This window comes from Gymnoscopelus braueri, assembly GCF_963280865.1.
Source record: "Gymnoscopelus braueri genome assembly, chromosome: 8".
Taxonomy (NCBI): Eukaryota; Metazoa; Chordata; class Actinopteri; order Myctophiformes; family Myctophidae; genus Gymnoscopelus; species Gymnoscopelus braueri.
The window spans coordinates 45,660,666-45,683,293 of NC_137609.1; the positions used below are offsets into that span (position 1 = coordinate 45,660,666).

Consider the following 22,628-nt stretch of genomic DNA (forward strand, 5'->3'; position numbering starts at 1 on the left):
ATGGAGCAGCAACTTTTTGGAAAATGTTATCTCCTGGTTCTTTGTGAAGAACGGAAAAACCCAAAAAATAAAGAATACTTTTAGAAAAAAAAAACGTTTATAAACCTTTTTTGGCAGGCAATAGCTTAATTCTCAAAAACGTTTATAACGCTTTTGGCAGTATAAGAGTTAATGTCTTGTAATGAATATGGCCCTGGTGGTTCAACCCGCTGTCCTGTCGTGACTATGACTCAAGGGGTTTAAACCCGCTGTCATGTCGTGACAATGGCTCAGGGGATTTAGTCGGGGTATAAACTCTAAAAAGTTGTGCCCTACAAAAAAGTTATGTCCCCTTTTCAGGCGCCCCCTTCATCAACTTAAGCTGGCACAGAGCCTTGTCTCTACATTGAGCTGATAGTGTGGGCTGGCACACTGCTTGATCCACGGGAGACATTTTGCTCTGTTTTGTTTGTGGAGAAAAAAAATAAGAAAAAGAAAAGTGCAGCCTCTCAGTACTAACGCATAATCACCATGCATATATTAGAACATGTTCTCCTCAAAAGCCTCATAAACCAGTGTTTCAGTCACGAATCAAACCACATCAACTCCATGAACTCTGTGGAGTTGAAAAACAACAATGTCTGAGGGCAATGGTTGCTAAGCTATCGTTGGCCAGGCTGTAATCAAGCGGAGGCTCTAATTAGCGATATCTGAATTTAGTCTCTGCCAATTAACCACTTTCAACCTGGCGTCCCTTTTTTTGTGCATGTCATTATAGGTCGAAAATGTTCCAGATAATTCAAAAACGTTTCACAGTTTGCAAAAAGTAGCAGTTCTGCAAGCTCACAACACATCACACTCTGGGGGGGAGATAGTGATTCACACTATCTCCCCCTCCACTAAAAACCATGTCACCAGATCAAGCCTCCATAAACAGATGCCCTGACAACCAGTAGGATTCACTAGGGCATTAACGACTAGGGTATTAACAGAATAATCGAATATTCGACTATCAAACCACTATTCGACCACTGTACATCAAAGTCGATTATTCGAAAAAAAAAAAAACGCCCCGACCTCTGTGGTGGTGGGCAAGTATTTTAGGTTAACTCTACGCCACCCAGACATAACCTTTTATAGATGATATTGCTTAATAAGTGCATATGGTGTCCACTTATGTTGTCAATCCTCCAAATGGTTCCACTTGTTTGGTACAGAAGAAGCACTGTCCCTGTTAGACTGAAGCAGGCTAGTTTAAGGCCCCTTAGACCCTGCTGTTATAGTAAGTGATGTTTTCTTTTCTTTTTTCCTGCATTGGCCCCAGGACTCTGAAATAGCCAAGCTGTTACTGAGATCTTTTGAAAAATAATGAAATCTTTCTATTATATTAAAGAGTCTGTTTTAGCCAGTTTTAAACGGTTGTTAATGGGGCTTAAAGTGTGAGAGGCAACAGGCCACCTCGCTCTCTGATATCTGCACAGGAGGGCGTCTGGTATCTTTTATCACACGATTTGATACAGTTCCACTTTCCCAGATGCCTGAGGAAGGTCTTTTTGTGACCAAAACGTTGCATTCCTAATAAAGATGTTATTCCGTACCGTGCAGGCTATAGGCAGTGTGCGGGTCATTTTTGTATTGTTCTTCACAGTCCCACTTCTGAAATCATAATGACACATTAAGGTCACTCACAAAGGCACTCACACAGACATGTCCATTGTGTTGTCACACTCTCATAAGCTCTTGCTCTGCCACGGAGTTAACTACTTAAATACCCTATATTATTCATTGGCCGCGGTCCACCAGGAGTCTACTTGGCCCCCTCCTTTTTTTTCCCACCTACACCAAATCTCTTTGCCCATTATGACATGCCTGGAATAGAGATGATAGGGTTCATGTGGTTCAAGACTTTCTTACACGGGGAGTCTGTTCAAACAGTCCAGCACATTTTGTTTTAAATCAGACCTGGCTTTCTGTGTCTCAGCTTTTTTTTTTTTTTTAACTCTTTAACCCATTAAGACCTGAGATACGATTCTACAAATGTCTTCTAAATCCTAACAGTTTTTTGAAAAAAATTATGTTGCTATAATATCAGTGTTTCTCAGACTTTTTTCACGTCAAGGACCCCCAAAATTATATGTATTTGGCCGCGGACCCCCATCTCAAAATATGTTGTTCCAGGGACCCCCAGAAGCAAATATATTGAGTTAAAAATTTTCGCTTTGTATGTATTCAAAGATTTGCACACATTTTCATGATTTAAAAAAAAATAGCAGATCTACAAGCTCGTAGCGCGGCACTCGGTGCCGCGCTATGAGCTTGTTTATCTACTATTTTTTAATAGCCAAAGTATAAAGTAATGGTTAAAGTGGTCACACAGATGCAGTTCCCGGTCTTAAGGGGTTAAAGTCCCCCTCCACTCAGAAATGGGTTCTTTCTACAGTTCATTCTTCCACCGGAGGTTGGGAGCTTCTCTAGAACGGAGACAGCTGTGTGATGTCACCAATCAGGCAAACCTGAACCATGGTCCAATATGACAAATAGACACTTTTCTGAGTAGCAGTGGTGGGCGAGGCCTGTGATTTTTGCATATTTTAATATTAGGTTATTACTTTTTACTTGGGTAAACCATGTTAAACATGGTAGAGGAGTATTTTTTACATTAAAATGCGTCTGGAGGAGGACTTAAAATCCCACACTTTAGCGTCCCTATTCCGGTCATGTCATAATAAGCGAAGAGACTTGGTGTAAACCTTTTTTTGCTCTACACCAAGGGGCCAATTAAAGACCTATGGGGAGATCGGTCAGCAAAGTATATATATAGGATTTAAAAATGTGTATATTTTGTTTTTCATGAACTTAACCTTGGGCATGCAGTGATGAGATGCAGTGCTTGACCAATAGCAACTATGATACAAGCTGACTGCTTTAAACCTGGCCAAATAAGAATGTTTGTAAACAAACAGGGAGGGGGGATTTCGGGGGGTGTGTATTTCTGGGTGTGTATGCCGCATCCGACCAGCGTCCGCCCTGCAGCGGTAGACAGCAAGCAAATTGAACAAAACATTGACAATTATACTGAAATCATGCTGCGTTTGGGCCTATAAAGCCAAAAGCTCTGTACGTAATGAATTTGGACTAGGCTTTTCCATTTTATCTGCTTTGATGTATAAACACACACAGTCACTCCACATACACACACGGAACGGAAAGTACGCTGCACGCTCTCTGTGCGCATTCATTCCGTCACTGTCACCGTGTCATATCATGTAGTTTATAGATGTGGCCAGCCTGCAAAAACAAACTTTCTTCATACTAGGAATTGAAAGAAAAAGAGATGGTCATATAAACAATACTGTTAAAAGACCTGGATTATATACCATGGATAATACTGCCCCAATGCCACATTGCCAGCGTTATAAACACTGAAATACATTTATGGTTGTTGTGATGATTTGATCTATTTTAGGAATGTCATTATAGGCAATTTCTTAAAAAACTAAAAACTCTTGTCAACAAATAAAAATAGCAAAAATAGCAGATCTACAAACGTTAAAAACAAATGTGAGCTTGTAGATCAGCTATCTGCTTTTTTTCATTCTTGTCTTAACCCATTAAGACCGGAGGCCGACTCTAAAAATACTTTTTCATACTTGTTCATGTCAAGGACCCCCAAAATGATATGTAATTGGCCGTGGACCCCCTCCATCTCAAAATATTTTGTTCCAGGGACCCCCAGAAGCAAAGATTTCAATTAAAATGTTTTTTCTTTTAAATATATATATATATTCAAAGATTAGCAAAAAGAAATCCTGATTTAAAAACAATAGCAGATCTACAAGCAGATCTGTGAGCTTGTAGATCTGCTATTTTTGAATAGCCAAAGAAATCTAAAATTACACGGATGCTTTCCCGGTTTTAATGGGGTAAGTTGAACGTATAAAATAACTGGTTAACATTCTATTCTACTCTTGCAATTAACACACTTCTTTGTATTTTTCTTTGCCCTCCTGCAGCTCTCCAGAAAGCAGTGGAAGGTAAGTCTGTTTCATTCGACTTTGTCCAATTTGCTATCACAGCATGGGTTCTATTAGGGTGTTGACTGTTTGGCTGTAATTGTCGGTTTGGACTGCAGTTATGACAACTAAACTGAGTTGAATTGAGATAAATTACCACTGCTAATTAGGTCAGTCACGCAAACACACTTAATCTACTGAAGCATCGCAATGTACATAAAGTATGCTTGAGGTGGCTGGAGACATGTGTGGAACAAAGTGGGTTTCACACAAATGGGGAGGAATTAGCAAACACTGTAGCAAGACATGACTGAAGGCTCTATAGATAATTATATTCTTAATGTCTATGCCGTAAAATTTCTGTTTGTTGTTTTCTATGTTATCTTTGTTAAAGTCTGGACATTCACTGCTCATTGCCTACAGTCACGACTGTTTTTTTTAGATGTTATCTGCTTATCCAGATTCAGATTTAACCCAGAGAGTGACTGTGTGAAATCATTACTATGTGCTTTCTTTGTTTACACTGGGAAAAGCTAATGCTGTCTCACCCCCAAAAGGCATATTGTGACTTCTTGGGACAAAATGTGACCAAACGTCAAACTGTGACTTGAAGTGGGGGGGTGGGGGGCAAATAAGGCACATGTTGAGGGACTTTTGGGGAATATGAGTTATGATTCTGACATAACTCGGACGACGCTGAGTCGGCTCAAGCGGATTTCGCAAAGTTTGGCACGGCGACTCGCTCGCCTAAGCTCGCTCAAGTCCGCTTGAGACGGCGCGCCTCTGTCATTTTAACTGTTTTTTGGGCGGACTGGCTTGGGTCTGAGAACTGGACTTCCGCACAAGTGCGGAAGTGCCCGGGAAGGCACCATTTGACTGAAAGGGTACTCCCTTCAAGTCACCATTTGACATTTGGTCAATAAGTCACAATGACTTGTGGGAGTTAGACAGTGTTGAAAAAGCCAGCTCCACAGGTGGGCTTGAACAGACAATTAACGACCTTTACCCATTGATTAGCACTGTTTTATGTCTGTGCTGCTGCAAGGATGTAAAATGTCCTCGTGATCTGGCTGATTAGTATATCAATAATGAACAGTGTGTCAGATATGAGCTCATTCAGTGCCATTGACATGTAACACGTCCATTTGTTCTAAAGCCCAGAGTGCCAATGACGTCTTACACGTCCAAACCGTGTTTTCAGTGTTTACGCTAGATGGCGCTGTTCCCCAGCCTATGAGCCACCATTTCACTCTCAGGCACACACAGAACCAGGAGATCACGTGATCGCAAGATTTCCTCCGCCATTCACTTCCTTGTTATTCCATTTGGAAAAACGCCTGTATCTCGCCTCCTCGCATTTTTGACGAGACATGCTATATTCAACGGCCTACTGTGTAACTATTTTTTCGCGAAAGCACAGTGAAACCCTCCATGTTTAGCAACGATCGGGGGATCGATCATACTGGAGATAAATATTCTTTGACTACTTGAAACGGTAAGAAAAACGAAAAATCGTCGGCACTGTTGGCAATTATATATTTATTTACTTGGCACTGAATGAGTTCAAAGTTATTTTCAAATGTATTTTCAAAACTTTCGTGGTAATGAAATTGTCATCACGTGGCTGTGAAAAGCGAGATAAGGACCGGCCACCACGCTCAACTGATACAGAACAACAAAGACAGAAAATCCCTCTCACACATATAGAAAAATTCTCACTGACGACGGTTGGAAACGTAGGCAGGCGTAATATTAAGCACACGCTAGAAATTATTTCTTAACTTATTGACTTATTTTTGTTGGCAAGGATAGGGCCATTTGTCTCTCCTAATTAGCAGCTAAGTTGAAGTCATTTATAATTAAACATCAGCAGTCTCAGCTGAGGCACGTTGAACTGTAAATGAGGACCCGGCATTTACAGATGCAGCCGTCTCAGAATTTCCACTTCTTACTGAATGTTTTTTTAAACTGCTGTTCTGCTCTGCTCTGCTTCCAAGCGGATTTGACGGGGAGAATTTTAGTGTTGGCGTCCACAGCCACGAGGAGGATTGGTTTGGTAACTACCCCAGTGCATTAGTACTGCTAATGCAGGATAGATGCCCGATTCATTCATGAATGGGGACCTCTGCAGTACATTGGCCACCTCTAGAGTAATGATGTGGGATAGATACAGGATACATCTGCTAAAAGCGGACTTCTACAATGGCTATACCACCACTGAAAAAGGGAGAGTTTTGTTTAGTCTGCAGCAGAGCGGGGCATCCATCACCCCCCTATAAGGGTTTCAGGTTGCGGTGACAGGACGACCGACAAGCCCAGGAGACCCGTGATAGGTGCCCCGGACCACTGCACATGATAAATCACTGCACCTGACTTGAAGAGCAGCCCGGTCTGCACACATGCATACACACACACAAAAACAACGCACACACGCGTAGGCTATGCTATGTGAAATCTTGCCTTTGCTTATGACAGTTCCGTGTTGAAGCAGGTGACAGAAAAGGAAGGAGAAAAAAAAACATTACCGAACGTTGTGGAGCATTAACATCTCGCAACTCCATTGCTATGCAGAATCCATCCTAGCGACTGCAGTAGCAAAACCAAACCAGAGTTGCTTTAGAGATGTTTTAATATGCCTAAGAGAAAATAAGGGCTTGAGCACAACAAGCCGTGGCGTCTATGTGTTTACAAGACATGCCTCAGTAATAGGTAATAGGTTTCGTTTCAGAAGGTCTGTTTCCAAAAAACGTAGGATTTAGTCACTGTTAATTCCAATGGTGACAAACAAAAGACGGTATGACCACACGCTCAGCAGATAGCCAGGAATTATTAAATGGCACACAGCAAAGAGGGAGCGCGTCAGAATCTTTATTGGATTAAAGCTGTGACATGGAGACAATCCTCTGTGCAGAATGCATGAAAACAATGATGACAGTGAAAAAATGCCTCTCTTCAGATGCTCTTTTTCTCTCTATCCAGGGCACAATTCAATGTGACATCCGGCAGCAAGTCTTTGTGGTTCTTATTTATTTGGGGCCACGGTAGACTGCTCCATACATTATAGCTTAACCCATAAAGACCTGGAACGCATCTGTGAATTTGAGCTAAAAAGCATTATTTTACACTTTGGCTATTCAAAAATAGCAGATCTACAAGCTCATAGCGCGGCACCGAGTGCCGCGCTATGAGCTTGTAGATCTGCTATTTTTGAAAAATCGAGAAAATGTGTGCAAAATAATATATTTATATTATTTTAAAGCCAACATCTTTAACTCAAATCTTTGCTTCTGGGGGTTCCCTGGGACAAAATATTTTGAGATGGGGGTCCGCGGCCAAACACATATCATTTTGGGGGTCCGTGACATGAAAACGTTTGAGAACCACTGATATAGAAACATACGTTTTTTTCAGAAAACTAGACATTAGCTACTGTAAGAATCGGCCTCAGGTCTTAATGGGTTAACATCACCCCCCCCCCCCCTTCCGGCAAAGATAGCGGCGATGGTAACCCATATGCTATATTTGGACTTTGAACGAAGGGGTTTACAATGAGTGCTGCAGTCTTTGTTCCGATGGAACTTCTGCTTAGCAGGGAACACCTTGGGATCAGATTTGTGCTGCAGGTGAGTCCATAAGCGGTGTCTCTGTATAGGCGACTCCCCGTTCGTATGACGAAGGCAGGGCGTGAAGGCCGTGGCGGGGACGTGGTGGTCTGCGCGGCCAGAGGAGCGCAGTAGCATCCTCTTGATTTGTCGTGCAGGGCGGAAACGGGCCTGTGAAAGCGAGATAAGGACCGGCCACCACGCTCAACTGATACAGAACAACAAAGACAGAAAATCCCTCTCACACATATAGAAAAATTCTCACTGACGACGGTTGGAAACGTAGGCAGGCGTAATATTAAGCACACGGTCACGTGCTGCATTCAGCCACATAAGCCCACAATAGCGACATCAGCTAGTTTTGCTCTTTTTTTCCCCCCCTCCACACGAGATGCTGGGTGTCAAGTGTCAATAGTCAATAATAAGATAGCGAGAACAATCGATTATGGTAACTAGAGAGAGAGGGAGAGAGGGAGGGAGAGAGACAAAGGCGGCTTGCTGTGGCCAGTGGAGGACAAAGTTCAGTACTCATCCCCAGTACTTGAGTCAAAGTATAGATACTCCTTCTCAAATAATACTCAACTACAAGTGAAAGTTGCTCAGTCAAATTTGTACCTGAGTTATATAATTCAAAAGTGCATGCTTTTAAAAAAATACTTTAGACATTTTCATTGCTGTACTGAAATGTAGACATTGAAAGATTTTCCAAACATAAAAAAACGAAATCAATAATAGTGAAAATAGCCATTTTCACTATATTAGTAAATAGGGCTTAAGTGGTTAATTCAGTCATACGTATCCAAAAATACAAATGTTCAAGTAAAGTGCAGATACTCAAAACATGTATTTAAGTACGCTAAATGTACTTAGTTACTGTTCACCACAACCACAGATAACTTTGTAAGACAAGGACAGGGCTGGTACTAGCAGGCTAGCATCGTTCAGCAGCAGTGACCTTGGTGTAATCCCTCTACAGCAGGCTTTTTCCAACCTCTGTAATGCAGTACTCTTCACGGAACCCCAAACTTAGCAAGTTTCTAAACCCTGGTGTGATGGGCTTCTCCTCCTCCCAGAATCCAGGAGCATCTAGGACTCTCGTTAAATATATTGAGGCTAAAGTGCAGTGAATACAGTAGCTAATCGGCGTTCATTTGTATTTCTTATTTGGCCTTAAACTAGAGGACGGCTCCCTCTGTCTGATTTGAAATGCCACTTGGATTTGAAATGCTGTTTTAGAAACGCTGTCAGTTGGCATAAAAAACACATTAACACCCAGCCCACCCAAAATGATTTATTACGTGTCACTCAGAATTACAGTATGTAGCCTGCTGGCAGATTGTTAGCGTAAGTGTTTCAGACTTAGAGACTCCTTATTGACCAGTCTCCCTGACAAGAATGATTAGCCTCATCTTGCGTATCTCACAGAACACATTATGATAATTCCCACTTTAAAGATTGATCAAAACATATCAATAGGGATCTCTCTACGGTAAGGCTGTCGTTTCACTGTCGTGTTTATAAAGCTGAAATAAACGGATATTACTGAAAAACAACAAAAGGCACCTTTTTCTTCACTCCTACAGGTTGGCCATGGTGGCTTTTCAGTGGGGTGCGGAACTAAGTGGTGTAGCGTGTGCTAGGGCTGGGGCAATTAACCGAAAATATACCGAAACCGATATTTTACAATAATCCACTTAATCTTGCTCATATAGGTTAATCGAATAAAACAGGTTTTATGTATACTCGAGGTTTTTTCGTATATATCAACCAATTAACCACTTAACCCTGTATTGTGCTTCATTGTACAATGGTGGCATGCAATAATAGCCAACAAGCTCACAACGTGCCGCATCATGACGCTTTGTGAGCTTATAGATCTACTATTTTCACTATATATATAAAAAAAAAAAGTTCATTAACCCTTTAAGACCTGGAACGCATCTTTGTCTTTTAGATGTCTTTTTAGATTTGAGCTAAAAAGCGTTATTTTACACTTTGGCTATTCAAAAATAGCAGATATACAGTACAAGCTCATAGCGTGGCCGAGCTTGTAGATCTGCAATTTTTTTTAAATCAAGAACATTTGTGCAAATCTTTGAATATATATATTTTTAAAGCGAACATTTTTTACTCAAATCTTTGCTTCTGGGGGGTCCCTGGAACAGCATATTTTGAGATGGGGGTCCGCGGCCAAATACATATACATTTTGGGGTCCTTGACATGAAAAAGTTTGAGAACCACTGATATAGCAACATAGGTTTTTTTCAAAAGAACTATTGGGATTTAGAAGACATTTTGTTGAATCGGAACCTCGGGTCTTAATGGGTTAATAGTAATCGAGGGCAAAAGTTTGAAATAAACGTGATGTTGATTTGCACCCGTACAGTATCACCCAGCCCTAGCTTATATATGCGTTACATCCTCCTGGTGAAATTCCTCACTGTCAGGTAAAAAAAAAGAAGAAGAAGAGGCTTTGACGTCACGCCTATCGGAAGAGAAGAGGTTGTCTGTGCTTTCCGGTGTTCTGTGCTTGCGGTATATAGGAGTTAGCAGTGACAAGGGACTAGAATACGCAGGGAATCGGGGAAATTGGCATAAACGACTAAATTGGGCGAAACGGAACAGCCAATTGTCACGGGTACGCTGCCCTCGGTCCAGCAGTATGACCAGTGACCACTGAGAGACAAAAGAGAGACAGAGGAGACGAGAGAGAGAGGCGGTTGGCGAGTTGGATCACCAACATGAAGGAGAGAAACATAAGCTTGTTACTATGCCAACAACAGGAGACGGCAGCCCTACAGTACATCTCAATGCAGAACAGGCGTCGTGTCCCCGTGGAGGTTTGCGAGCTCAAAAAGCATTAACGAAATTAGAATCTCGCTAAAGTTTATCACGGAAGGGAAAGAAAGAGAGATCCGACTGAATGAACAGTAGATTATTTATGTGGCTCAGTCTGCTGAGGCACCTCTTTGGAAAAACATCACCGTACAGTGTTTAACATGCCTATAGGTTCAACCTTGCTTTCCTGTATCATGCAAGGTCATTGGCTGTACCATAGAGGAATAGGGGCATAATTAATGCACAGTAGCCAATTCACTAACAAACGATCAGCGTTATAAATCCCCCATAGGGTGCCCCCTGATGAAATGATCAATCTCATCCACAAGTTAATTGCCCTCGCTTCCTCCTACAATCTATGCATTCGAATCGGCTGTGATTACCAGTGTGTGTTCTCTGGGTAAGATGTCAGCTTCAATTCTTCTCTAGAAGCGTTTACAGGACACTTTGGCTGCATCTCAACACCTTGCTGCTGGTCGGTGTTGAGGCGACTGAGAGGCCTTAAAATGTTGACTGTTATTGACACAGGAATCCCACAAGCAAGGTGATTCCATTAAAGTTGTCAAATAATTATCTTTCACACGCTAGGTTATTGATTTCTGGAACTTGCTCCCTAGTCACACAGTTTTTTATTCTTATTAAGCCATTTTGTTGCTGAATTGAACAGAATCCTGCAGATTACTGACGGGTACAGTTTTGAATGTCTGTTCCATTTAAGACGTTTGCGGTTCAGGGAAAACCTTGTCAAAGAGCTGTGTTTTTTTTATGAATTGGATAAGTGACAATAACTACTGTAACAAAATTACAATCTGCGAAAGCTGTCTGCCTCAAGTAAGCATATGTGTTCCATTCGGGGAAAAAAGCATCTCTGTGAGCAACAGCCTCAAGGTGTTGCACTGATCAAGATGTTTTTTTTCTTACCTTGCTCCTCCCTCCTCCCTCAAGGTATTTGTCTGTTTTTGGTTTGATTTTTGTCCTCTGTTTTATTTTGACCTCCGACATCCGTCCCAACCCCAGGATGTCTGTCACAAACTGCAGTCCAACATTGTGACAATGCTTTTGATTTCTTCCCGGACCTCTGTTATGAACTTCCTGTTTTCCGTATCCTTTTTTCTGTTCTTTCCCTCAAGGTCTGGCGCACCTGATGTTAAAACGCCAAGGTATGGGGCCTACCAGTTTTGCTTTTTGCTTCCTGAACCACCCGTTGACCTTCATCTTCCCTGCCCTGCAGTCATTTTAGTTTTAGTGTGATGCACCAGTATTTCCCGTCTCCTCTCTCTTCCATATACTTGCCTCCTCATTCCTGCTTCCTGTCATATTGTGTTGTCTGTGCTCACTCGACTTTTTTTCCCCCCCGTCCCTCACACCCTTGTCCTGACCACTGACCCAGCCTCTGGAACGTCACCATTGACCCCTGCAGTGTTTCACAAAGGTAATGCATTGCACCTATGCTCACAGCCCGGCCTCGGCTTGGTTTTTCATGTGGTGTTTTCAAAGGGAACATATTACGTCAACACTAGTCAAGGCAGGCTACAGGTATATCCACTGCAGAAGATATCAGGAGCCTCAGTAAAGTCCTTATTGTATGTGAAAGAAATGTGTTTTGTCAGCAAATGGCAGAAAGTGTAATGTTGACTTTCATTCAAATGTTCCAGGGTTACTACGAATTGTGATTTCTCAACTATTTTCTTTTGCTTGTTAAAATGATCACACGCGCAAGTAGTCTTTGTATGAAGGAAATGTGTTTGTTACATTATTTATTCTCGTCTAATTATGCACACCTGGGATGCACACATGCGTCTGATTTCCATAAACATAAGGGATATCGATAGTGTCAAGTAGTTTTTTCTTTGTTTAGTTTTTTGCTCACCTTCAGTGACAGCCCATCTACTCCCACCTAACAATTACAGAGGAAAGCTTTGTGGTGAAATTGATTCATCTCATATAGGACCCTTTGCATTACATTTATCCATAATTTCTGACGATAATTTTTGCTGCTGCTTGGTCAAATACTTCTCACATTCTCACATTCTCAAGAAATGTTCCCAATTCCTGTCATGAGATCTGGGTTAGCCATTTTTTTTGCCACGGTGATGCACGCCAGCAGAAGCTCATCCCTGTTAGCTGTAACTGCTGGTAAACTGCTTTTTTGTAAATAGAGTGAGCTGATTTGCAATGATGGAAATACTAGGAGAGACATGAACTGAGTTTTTGATGCATTTTTAATAGCACTTTTCAACTGTAGTGCACTCACTGGGATGTGAAATTTAAGCATATGTGCCGGTACAGAAATAGCACGTCAACTGGTTTAACTAGTACACAGCAAGGAAACGAGGATCCTAAAAAGCCTAGTGGGAAAAAATGCTCCTGCCGTCCTTTACTGAGAAAAATAAATAGATACATTTAAGTTTAAACTATGAATACATTATTTTTTGCGTTAGTTTTCATCGGTCTGAAGTACCACATGGGTGGGGTTTACCACATAATGACATACAGTATGACAATACAATAAGAGCATTTTTCTTTTTACTTATTTTGACTGTGGTCTCAGCTCATATGGCACTGAATTGCCCAGTATGCTGTAAACCTTTTTACCTGTGTCCTGCTCTGCAGACAGTACGTTATAATATACACCAACTAGGGGTGTGCCGATATATCGTCCCGCGATATATCGCGATACGTTTTCGTGACGATATGTATCGTTTTGGAAAAAAGAAATATCGTTTTGAAAAAATAATAATCAGGCATGCAAACAGCCCCGAGGTGAAAAGGGTGACAACATGTTGTTTTTTTTCGGGTCAGGTGTCACACTATTGCCCTATTTGGATTCAAAACGGCTAGTGGAAGCTGAAAAGCTACACGTTTGCATGTTTGAATAATGCAAAAACAGAAATATTTGTTTGCATTTGCTTTTTTTCCTCCCCCATATATTTTCATAATAAAAAAGTGCGTATCGTATCGTATCGAAATCGTATCGAAGTTGTGTTCCCAATATCGTATCGTATCGTTTCGTGAAATTAGCACACCCCTAACACCAACTAGAAAGGTGTGCTTCGCCAGGAGGCAAGCCCTAATAATGATACAGCCATGAAAGTTAGCACTGCATGCGATTAGCAGTTGTGCTGTACCAGTGGTGGAAAGTAACTAAGTACATGTACTCAAGTACTTAAGTACAATTTTGAGGTATTTTTACTTTACTGGAGTATTTCCAATTTTCAGTTCAGTACCTCTACTCCACTACATCTCAGAGGCAAATATTGTACTTTTACTCCACTACAATTATTTGAAAACTTTAGTTACTAGTTACTTTTCAGATATACATTTTTATATTATAAAACATACATTAACCACTTTAGCCTTATTTTATACATAGGCTATTTGAAAATAGCCGATCTACAAGCCCACAACGCGTCGCATCGCGACGCGTTGTGAGCTTGTAGATCTGCTATTTTCAAATATTTTATTACTTTTACTTTTGGTACTTTAAGTACATTTTGATGCCAATACTTTTGTACTTTTACTCAAGTCCATTTTTTATTCTGGACTTTTGCTTGTAACAGAGTATTTCTATATTGCAGTATTGATACTTTTACTTAAGTAAAGAATTTGAGTACTTTTTCCACCACTGGTTGTGCTGTACATCAACTCTACAGTTTGCCTCTGTCTCTCTCATACACAGTGTAAGAGACAATGCCTTGTGTCAATTATGTCCGTATCACCATGCAGTTGATCAAAGGTTGCGATTTGATATGTGTTGCATTTTCACTGTCCCTGCAGTCACAGAAAGATCCGAAATGTCATCGACATTACGACTGCACACGCTGACAGTCAATTGTACATGAAACTGAAAAGTAATGGCATGTAGGATGAGATGTACACAGCTATATCTGAAAGTTGGCAGAGCATGCCAGCATAGTCTCAGGAAAGAGACATTAGACGTGTGTGTGTGTGTGTGTGTGTGTGTGTGTGTGTGTGTGTGTGTGTGTGTGTGTGTGTGTGTGTGTGTGTGTGTGTGTGTGTGTGTGTGTGTGTGTGTGTGTGTGTGTGTGTGTGTGTGTGTGTGTGTGTGTGTGTGTGTGTGCGCGCGAGCGCGTGAGATGGGGAGAGATGGGGAGAGATGGGGAGAGAGAAAATAGACAGACTGGTCTGCTAGACCGCTTGACATATTTACCATCAAATTCAGTAGGAATGTACCGATCCCATCACCCAAAACATGTTATTTTCAAATCCGGCATGCTCATTCGGCAACTCTTCATGGCTACACGAATGCGTTGGCAATCGTTGGCAAGTAAAAACAGCTTGGACCGACTTGAATGTGCACACAGACATTAAAGTAATACTAGGTAACGTTTTCAACAAAACTAAAGTTAAATTGTATATCTTTTGCGAGTGGCAAAAGTTTCACAACACCCACTCCGTGAATTTCACCCCCGGAAGCCTTTTATTTATATATTTTCTATTGAAAGTGGACTGGGGGGACCTTCCCGGGAAAATGACGTTCCTGGCCAACGTCATGACGTCGTGGCCGACGTCCCCAGGAACTACCGCAACGGTTTCCTGTTTGGCCAGGAACTACCGCGCTATAACAAAAAGGAACCTCACGCTGATGTTAAGATAATGTAGGATTGGAAGATCGAAAAAGAACAGAAAAAGAAAGCACAGCTCATGGTAACTAATGCTCCACTGGCTAAGAGAAACGATCCGTAGATAGTATAAAACAATTAAAAGATCGCTTTTTGAAACGCTTCCGGCTTCCGGTGAAAACGAATGGAATTCTGGGTAATCGAGGATTACGGAAATTGAATGCAGTGACGGTAGTGACCAGCAGAGGTTGCTAAAAATCGTTATTTGGGATTCTGCATTGTATTACTTTAAGACTTGTGATTTGCGAGTTTTGCGGTTCAGTATGTTATCACATTTATGAATCTACAGTTTGTGTCAGCATATTTTCATTTTTGCTCCCTTAAAAACATATAAATCCATTTCAAACTATTTAATATTTTCATTTTTTTTTTAAAGCCATATGTCTCGCTTGAAAGAGATGTACAGTAATTCCAGCGATTGTGGGGGCTTCACTGGCCCCTTGATTTCTGGTGGTGCTGCTCCGTTACACCCATATGCTTTCAGAAAATGTGCACAAAGACAAAAGAAATGAACACAGAAAAAGGACAGATGGGTATTTTACAGTTTTAACGAAAAGAGATGATAACCACACACTGTTTAGAGTGCTCACAAGGTGAATTTAATGTGCGGCAAGGTTAATGTGCAGTGAGGCACATTAAATTCAGCTTGGGAGCATTCTAAACAATGTGTGGATATCATCTCTTTTCACCACTGCGTTTCTTTAATCCACCACCTGCTGTGACTCTATTTGAATGCATGCATTTTCTTGGACTCTTTTACAGTTTAACCACATGAGCCCTAGAATCCTTATTCTTTTTTTTTTCTTTTTTCTTTATAGTTTTTTATTCTTTTTTTGGATTAGCATCCCTGAATATTCATAGTAGGCAAAAACAGAAGAACTTTTGGCAAAAATGGAAGAACATTCGGGGGAAAAAAACATTCAGCAAAAATGGAAGAACATTCTGCAAAAATGGAAGAACATTGAGCAAAAAGAGAAGAACATTTAGTGAAAATGAACATATTGCGAAAATAGCATTCGCGGCATGCTATAGCTCACGTTGTGACACAGCGTGTAGGTCTGACGTTTTCATTATTTGACATACAACTACGGTATATAAACGTATATAGGGCTTAAGTGGTTAGGATTTGACTATATCACTGCGTAGATATTGCATAGATATTAGTCTGGAATCTCTGTGTGGAACCTGCATTTCCAAGAGGCTGATTTAAAAAAATGCCTCTGGTGATAAACCCTCCCCTTCATTTGCATACTGGGCCCTGATTGGTGCCCCACAACTTAGGGGGCAGCTAAATCCAATCACAACCGAGCGGGGCTAGACCAAATGTGCCAAGGGCATTTAATTTTCTTTATTGCCAGATTAGTCTGGTTTCCAGGCTAGGTTAGGATGTAGTAAGCCCAGATGTAGTACACTACCCATATTAATATAATACTGTAGGTGAACCCCACCAGGGACAGACATCATGCTTGAATGGATGCAGTCAAAGAAACATGAACACTTAAAGCCATAAATGCTGAAACAGTAGGGAGGGTTTTCCCAAAAGAAAAACAAGGACAAAAAAATGTTGTTTTATACTAATAGGATTATAAAAATAGGTCAGCATGTACAATGTACGTATAAGCTTGGCATATTATATACAGATAGCAGATAGGAAAGATGTACGAGACTGATATGCAAATACCCCTTATCAATTGTTATGCATGCTGTAAAAGATTTACTGCAATATTGAACAAAGAAAGTTATTATTATTTCTAAATACATCATTTATAAATACCCCCCCCCCCCAAACGTTTGGTTTTCATTCACAGTTGAATATGTGGGGTATTAAGTCATTCTGGTGTGTTTATTATTGCCATTCATTACACTGTTTCATATGTTCAAACCACATTACATCTGTTTCCACCAGATCAAAATATCCCTCCCCTTAGAAATTGCTTCCGTACAGTATAATGACATGCAAATAATCCACACACTGTATCCATGACTGTTTTATTTAATTTTTTCTAAACGTATGATGTTTGCAATTACAGTATAAGACTATAGAACACACTATTGATTGTCAATGTTGATTTGCATTTCAATAGACTGGAGAATAACTGAACTGACCTCAGCTCAGTTATCAGCTTTTATTTATTCAGGTCACACTCATCTGCATGGTCAGTTTTTCACGTTCATTATTTTCATAATGTATAAGAACTCTCCATAAACTCATTTGTACACTAGATGTTGTGTCGGCGTCCGGTGGAAAAACCTTGTATTACCAGAACTGTTACTTTTCAGGAAATGTAAAAAAAGAACCTGTGTTACAATGAGCTAATGCAGTATCTAGGCACAATCTCTGGTTAATACATTTCAGTGGTTAAATTATTTATAAAAACCTGCAGACACACTTTCAACCTGGCATTCCTATTTTGGGCATGGCATTATAGGCTAAAATGTTTAATTATAGTAGAGCTACACAGTACGTGTAGAGCTTGTCGCGCTTGTATCCATTTTTGCTACTTGCGCACAACACTGTCATACTTGAATATAAAATAGGACATTAATTTATTAAATAAACATAAAAAAAAGATGAAATATACAAGTTTTCCGCCTGACACCCGCAATGTGACATTCTGCATTAATTTTGTGAACATTCACACTTATTCTCTCTCCCTCAGAGACTGAAAATAGCGTTGGTGTCACACCAGGGATGTGCTGCATGCCCACTTTTATGGAAGGGGTACACGTTCACATGGTCACTGGCGGGTTGGAAACCTTATATCAGTGGTTCTCAAACCTTTTCATGTCAAGGACCCCCAAATTGACACTTATTATTAGCCTGTGCGTGGACCCCCCATTAGAAAAGATATGCCAGGGACCCCCATAAGAGAAGATTTGTACGGAGTGATTCTCAACCATTTTCATCTCAAAGACCCCCAGTTTGACATCCATTAGGCTACGGACCGCCATGTAATGGCATTTCTATCTCTGGGACCCCAAATGATATTGTAAAATCAATGTTAATTTAACTCTGAGTGTGTACAAATGGAACCAAATGGACCCGTTAGGGTCCATTTGGTTCCATTTGTACACTCTCAGAGTTACAGACCCATAAGGGTCCATTTGGTTCCCAACTATCCATCATTTAGCTGGGGACCCCCTGGAACTCCCTCAAGGACCCCTGGGGGTCCCCGGACCCCACTTTGAGAACCAATGCCTTATATTACCCAAACTGTTATTTTTCAGGAAATTGGAGGGAAAAAAAACAACCGTTGTTCCAATGAATCCAGTGTAGTTATTGTTGTAGTCACAAGCTCTTGTTAATACTTTTTATTGGATAGATATTTATAAACCCCACAGAATTCACCCCTTTTTACTACCGTTTTTTTGTGGTTTTGTCTGAGAGGGTGCATTGAACGCCAACATCCTCGTCTATAATACCGTGTATCACATCGGTGACCAACTCCCTAGAAACAGAATCACCAGGGACATGATGCCACAGCACCCCTCGTGAGATTCCTTCTGGGCGTGAGGGTCCATTTTTTTCTGCTTTAGAACAGATAACACTCCTACAAGCCTCATTTGGACAGAAAAGCTCTGAGAAAAAAATATTGTACGATTCCCCAAAGACATTCAGCCATTCATCATCACAGGAGAGGCCCTGGGCTGTACATCAGTATGACATAATAGATTAAAGTCTTGGTACTATGGAGACTAGCTTAAGGATAGAGTTTATCACTTTGAGAAATGGTGATTGGGTTGAACCAAGCCAAAAGATAACATTATTCACTCATATGAGCTTCTCGAAGACTCATGCGTATGCTGCCAAAATTATGCTGCTAAATACTGTAAGTTATTCTACCGCTTCAACCTTATTATCTGTCATAAATACCCCTCCCCAACACCTGTCAGAATCTGTTCCCCACTTCTGAGTCTTAAGGAGGTGTAAATGTAATAAAACTGCGCGATTTAAGGCATCAGTTAATGACAGATCCTGGACAGTTATTGATTGCAAAATGAAAGTTCTTTTCAAACAGTAAGAAAACACTCCAGGCAAACGATGAAGCACGGCCAATGCTATTAGGAAGATGCTCTTGTTACGATTTTCCACGGTTCTTCGAGTGAAAGTTATTCTTTGTTCCTTTCATTGTTTTTGCCAGAGGATTATTATTGGCAAAGGCTCCACACTTTCCACGGTGAATTTAAACGAACAAAAGAGAGCGTATTGTTTTTTTTTTGGAGGCAGGCATAATTGACAACCAAGTTTTAGCCAAAGACATTTAAACTAGGCATCTGTAATGGTGATGACGGGAGCCTTGACGTGATCAAAACGCTTATTTCATCTACTGTACAATAACCATCAGCTTTTCTGATGATTTTTAATGACTTGTATAATGCCATGATGCCTGTCATCCATCGCCTAAAGGTGAAGGAACACATACCATAATGTAAGCAAATCCAGGACTAATGTGCTTTATCCAACTTGACAATTGAAAACCTTGTCTTTAGATGCATGCACAATACGCCAGGATTCCTTTTGGAAGAAAGGAAGGAAGGAACAGATATTGACAGCAGACAGGCTGTTAGTGTATTATACTGTGTGTACTACTGCATTTCAGTAATGTTGATTTTGACACATTTTGATTTAGTTTTAGTCTTTTGAATAAAATTCCATATTTTAGTCATCTGAAATGTTTTTGCTTTTGTCTAGTTTTAGTCGACAAAATATCATAAGATTATAGTCGACTAAATCTACAGTTGATTTAGTCGACTAAAATGTATTTTGGCGGTGCCTTGATGGCGTCGTAACTCGTAACGGCTGATTTTACACTTGGTTGCATGCTGAAAATAGCCGATCTACAAGCTCACAACGCGTCGCAGCGCGACGCGTTGTGAGCTTGTAGATCGGCTATTTTCAGCATGCACACCCTATCGCAACCAACCATAAAATGACTTGTCTTAGTTCTACTGGATCTCTTCTCCACTAGTCCCTCACTGACATTTTAGTCTAGTTTTTATATGTTGACGAAATTGTCAATATATTTAGTCTTAGTTTTAGTCATCATAGCTTAGTTTTTATCTGGTTTTTATTTAGTTTTCGGCAGTGAAAAAAGGTAGTCGACGAACATTTTTCGTCATAGTTTTAGTCGACGACATCGACACTGCATTTCAGTGCTGTGGTTCTGGTTCCACTCAAATGTTTGCGTACACTTTTTAAATGGTTTCATGTTAGAGAAGTTTTACTTTGGTGGATTGTTGGCTGTACCACATTGTCAACATCCATGCAACGCTTTTCACCAGGTTGTTGATGTTTTTAATGCAGGGTGTATAGCTGAGTGGGCAGAGAGGCCATCTGGGAATCGGAAGGTCGCCCGGTTTGACCCTCAGCTCACCCAGTCTATGTGCCGAAGTGTGCCTGAATATGACATTAACGCCTAACTGCTTCCCCGGTGCTGTGTTAATAGCATCCACTGCTCCTAATTTCAGGTATGTGCAAATGTACTTGACAAATGATCCAACAACAACAACTAAGCAGTTGTTTATAACCAATAAAGGCCTGCATGTAGGTTTGCTATTAAATGTGAATAATTGTCACTGCTGAGTTGGAAACTTCAAAAACATTATCATAAATCGACTGTAAGGATTTGATAAACAGAACTCACCAGATAAATGTACTCTCATAGACACAAGTGTAGAATTGTTTGTATTATTTCATGTGCATTAAAGATATCCCAAAGAGAACTTTTTTTTTACTGACAATTGACTGCATGTTCAATGCCTTGTGTTATATCATCAATATACTGTGACTTTTTTCTTTTGTTTTTGCACCGTTCAATCATCATGATACAAATCCTTGGTTGAAAATAACATCGGCCAGGTGTTTGCCAGTGCACTGGATGTAATGTTGACTATGCCTTGTCCAGAAACGTTGGATGTTTGAGATAATGCACAGTGGCTGAGAGCAGCTTTTTCGCAGCTCACACCTCCCCATCAAAGTTTTCATTGAATTAGATCCAAAACACTTTCAGAGGACTCAGCAAAAAAAAAAACGGTGGCATCCAAGAACCAATCTTATCCACACCATTCAGACCTACAAGTACTGTACATTCACCTGTGTAATGCCAAGTGCACATACTGTACACTTACTGTACGTACTGTAACACACAGAATATCACCCAAATCTCCAAACTCAAATTAATTCTCAACAGCAACAGGCTCCTGGGACGCCTGACCCTGATATTTTGAAATCGCCCACTCAGCAGTTCAGGAACAACATTGTACCAGCATTCCTGGACTAAAAGAAAGGTTTAGAGTGAGCAGAAGAGACAACGCAGGTCATGAACTGGATGCAAACCCATAGTGTTACAGTAAGGTGTTTGCTTACCCTACAGTATACGTGATACACACAATAATTGGTTGGAACACCGGGGTGGCCCTGAAGTTGTTCTCTGTCCACTTCCCTGTCAGGTTATTTCCAGACCAACCGTTGGGTTCTTGTTCCACTGGGTGAGAGTCATCAGTATGCTGTAAGCCTTCTTTACCGCATAACGTGTGAGATGCATGTGTTCTCTTAGGGAGTGCAGCATTAGCACAAATGAGGAAGAACTCTACAAGATCGCTACTGATGAGATTACTGTTGAAAAGGCCCTTTCTATCTCCATGTTTTCTCCTCCATTGTAGTCCAGTGGTAGTTACTAAATGCACCATTCTCCCTCAACATGGCAGTACGTTTGTTGATAAAGGTAAGCTAAACTTGAGCCCGACGATTTTGGAAACGTCGGTCTCTGAGATGTTTGTCCTTTCCTGCTGTTCCTCCCCAGGGCAGGAGGAGTCTGTGGCCACCTTCAAAGGGAACGAGTTCTTCAGCTACAACCTGTCACAGACGCCCATACAGAGCAGTCTGGACGAGATCACGCTGTCCTTTCGCACGCTGCAGAGGAACGGCCTCCTGCTGCACACGGGGAAGTCGGCCGATTACGTCAACTTGTCCCTGAGGAACGGTGCGGTGTGGCTGGTCATCAACCTCGGCTCCGGCGCCTTCGAGGCCCTGGTGGAACCCGCCAATGGCAAGTTCAATGACAACGCCTGGCACGATGTCCGCGTGACACGCAACCTCCGCCAGGTACAAAAACTTGCACACACTCACTCACTCACTCACTCGCACCCATGCGCTTTTCAATTCATTAAAATAGTGGCTTGCACTTCATCAAGGGAGCGGGGGGGGGGATTGCATTGTTTTCACAGCAACACGGTCATTATGTCGGCACTTGTTTGCCAAGAAATGTTTCCTATCGGACGTATTCATGAGAGACCTGCTATAGAGTCATGCTGTGATTGAATTAGTTGCTGCCTGGGACTTATCAGTTCATCTCCCAGAACTGGAAAACAAAGCTAATGAAAAACAAGCAAATTACAATGTTTACTTTATCATCACAATTACATTTTTTTCTCGCTCGCTCTCCATTTGTCATCATTTGTACCTCAGTGAATAGCACAACGTCTTAAGGTACACTTAATGAGCATTTAATTATCGCGATTGTGAGTACATGCAGAACAACTGCTGCCTAGA

General features: G+C 41.1%; 1 protein-coding gene across 1 annotated transcript in view; it reads left to right on the forward strand.

Moving 5' to 3' along the window:
- nrxn2a (neurexin 2a) overlaps positions 1–22,628 on the forward strand; it is a gene marked incomplete at both ends in the record, with an annotated part of 222,109 nt that overhangs the window by 26,720 nt on the left and 172,761 nt on the right. The window contains one exon of the mRNA XM_080434625.1: positions 21,880–22,181. Within this exon, the coding sequence (XP_080290751.1) occupies positions 21,880–22,181 (302 nt within the window). The remainder of the gene's footprint in view (positions 1–21,879; positions 22,182–22,628) is intronic.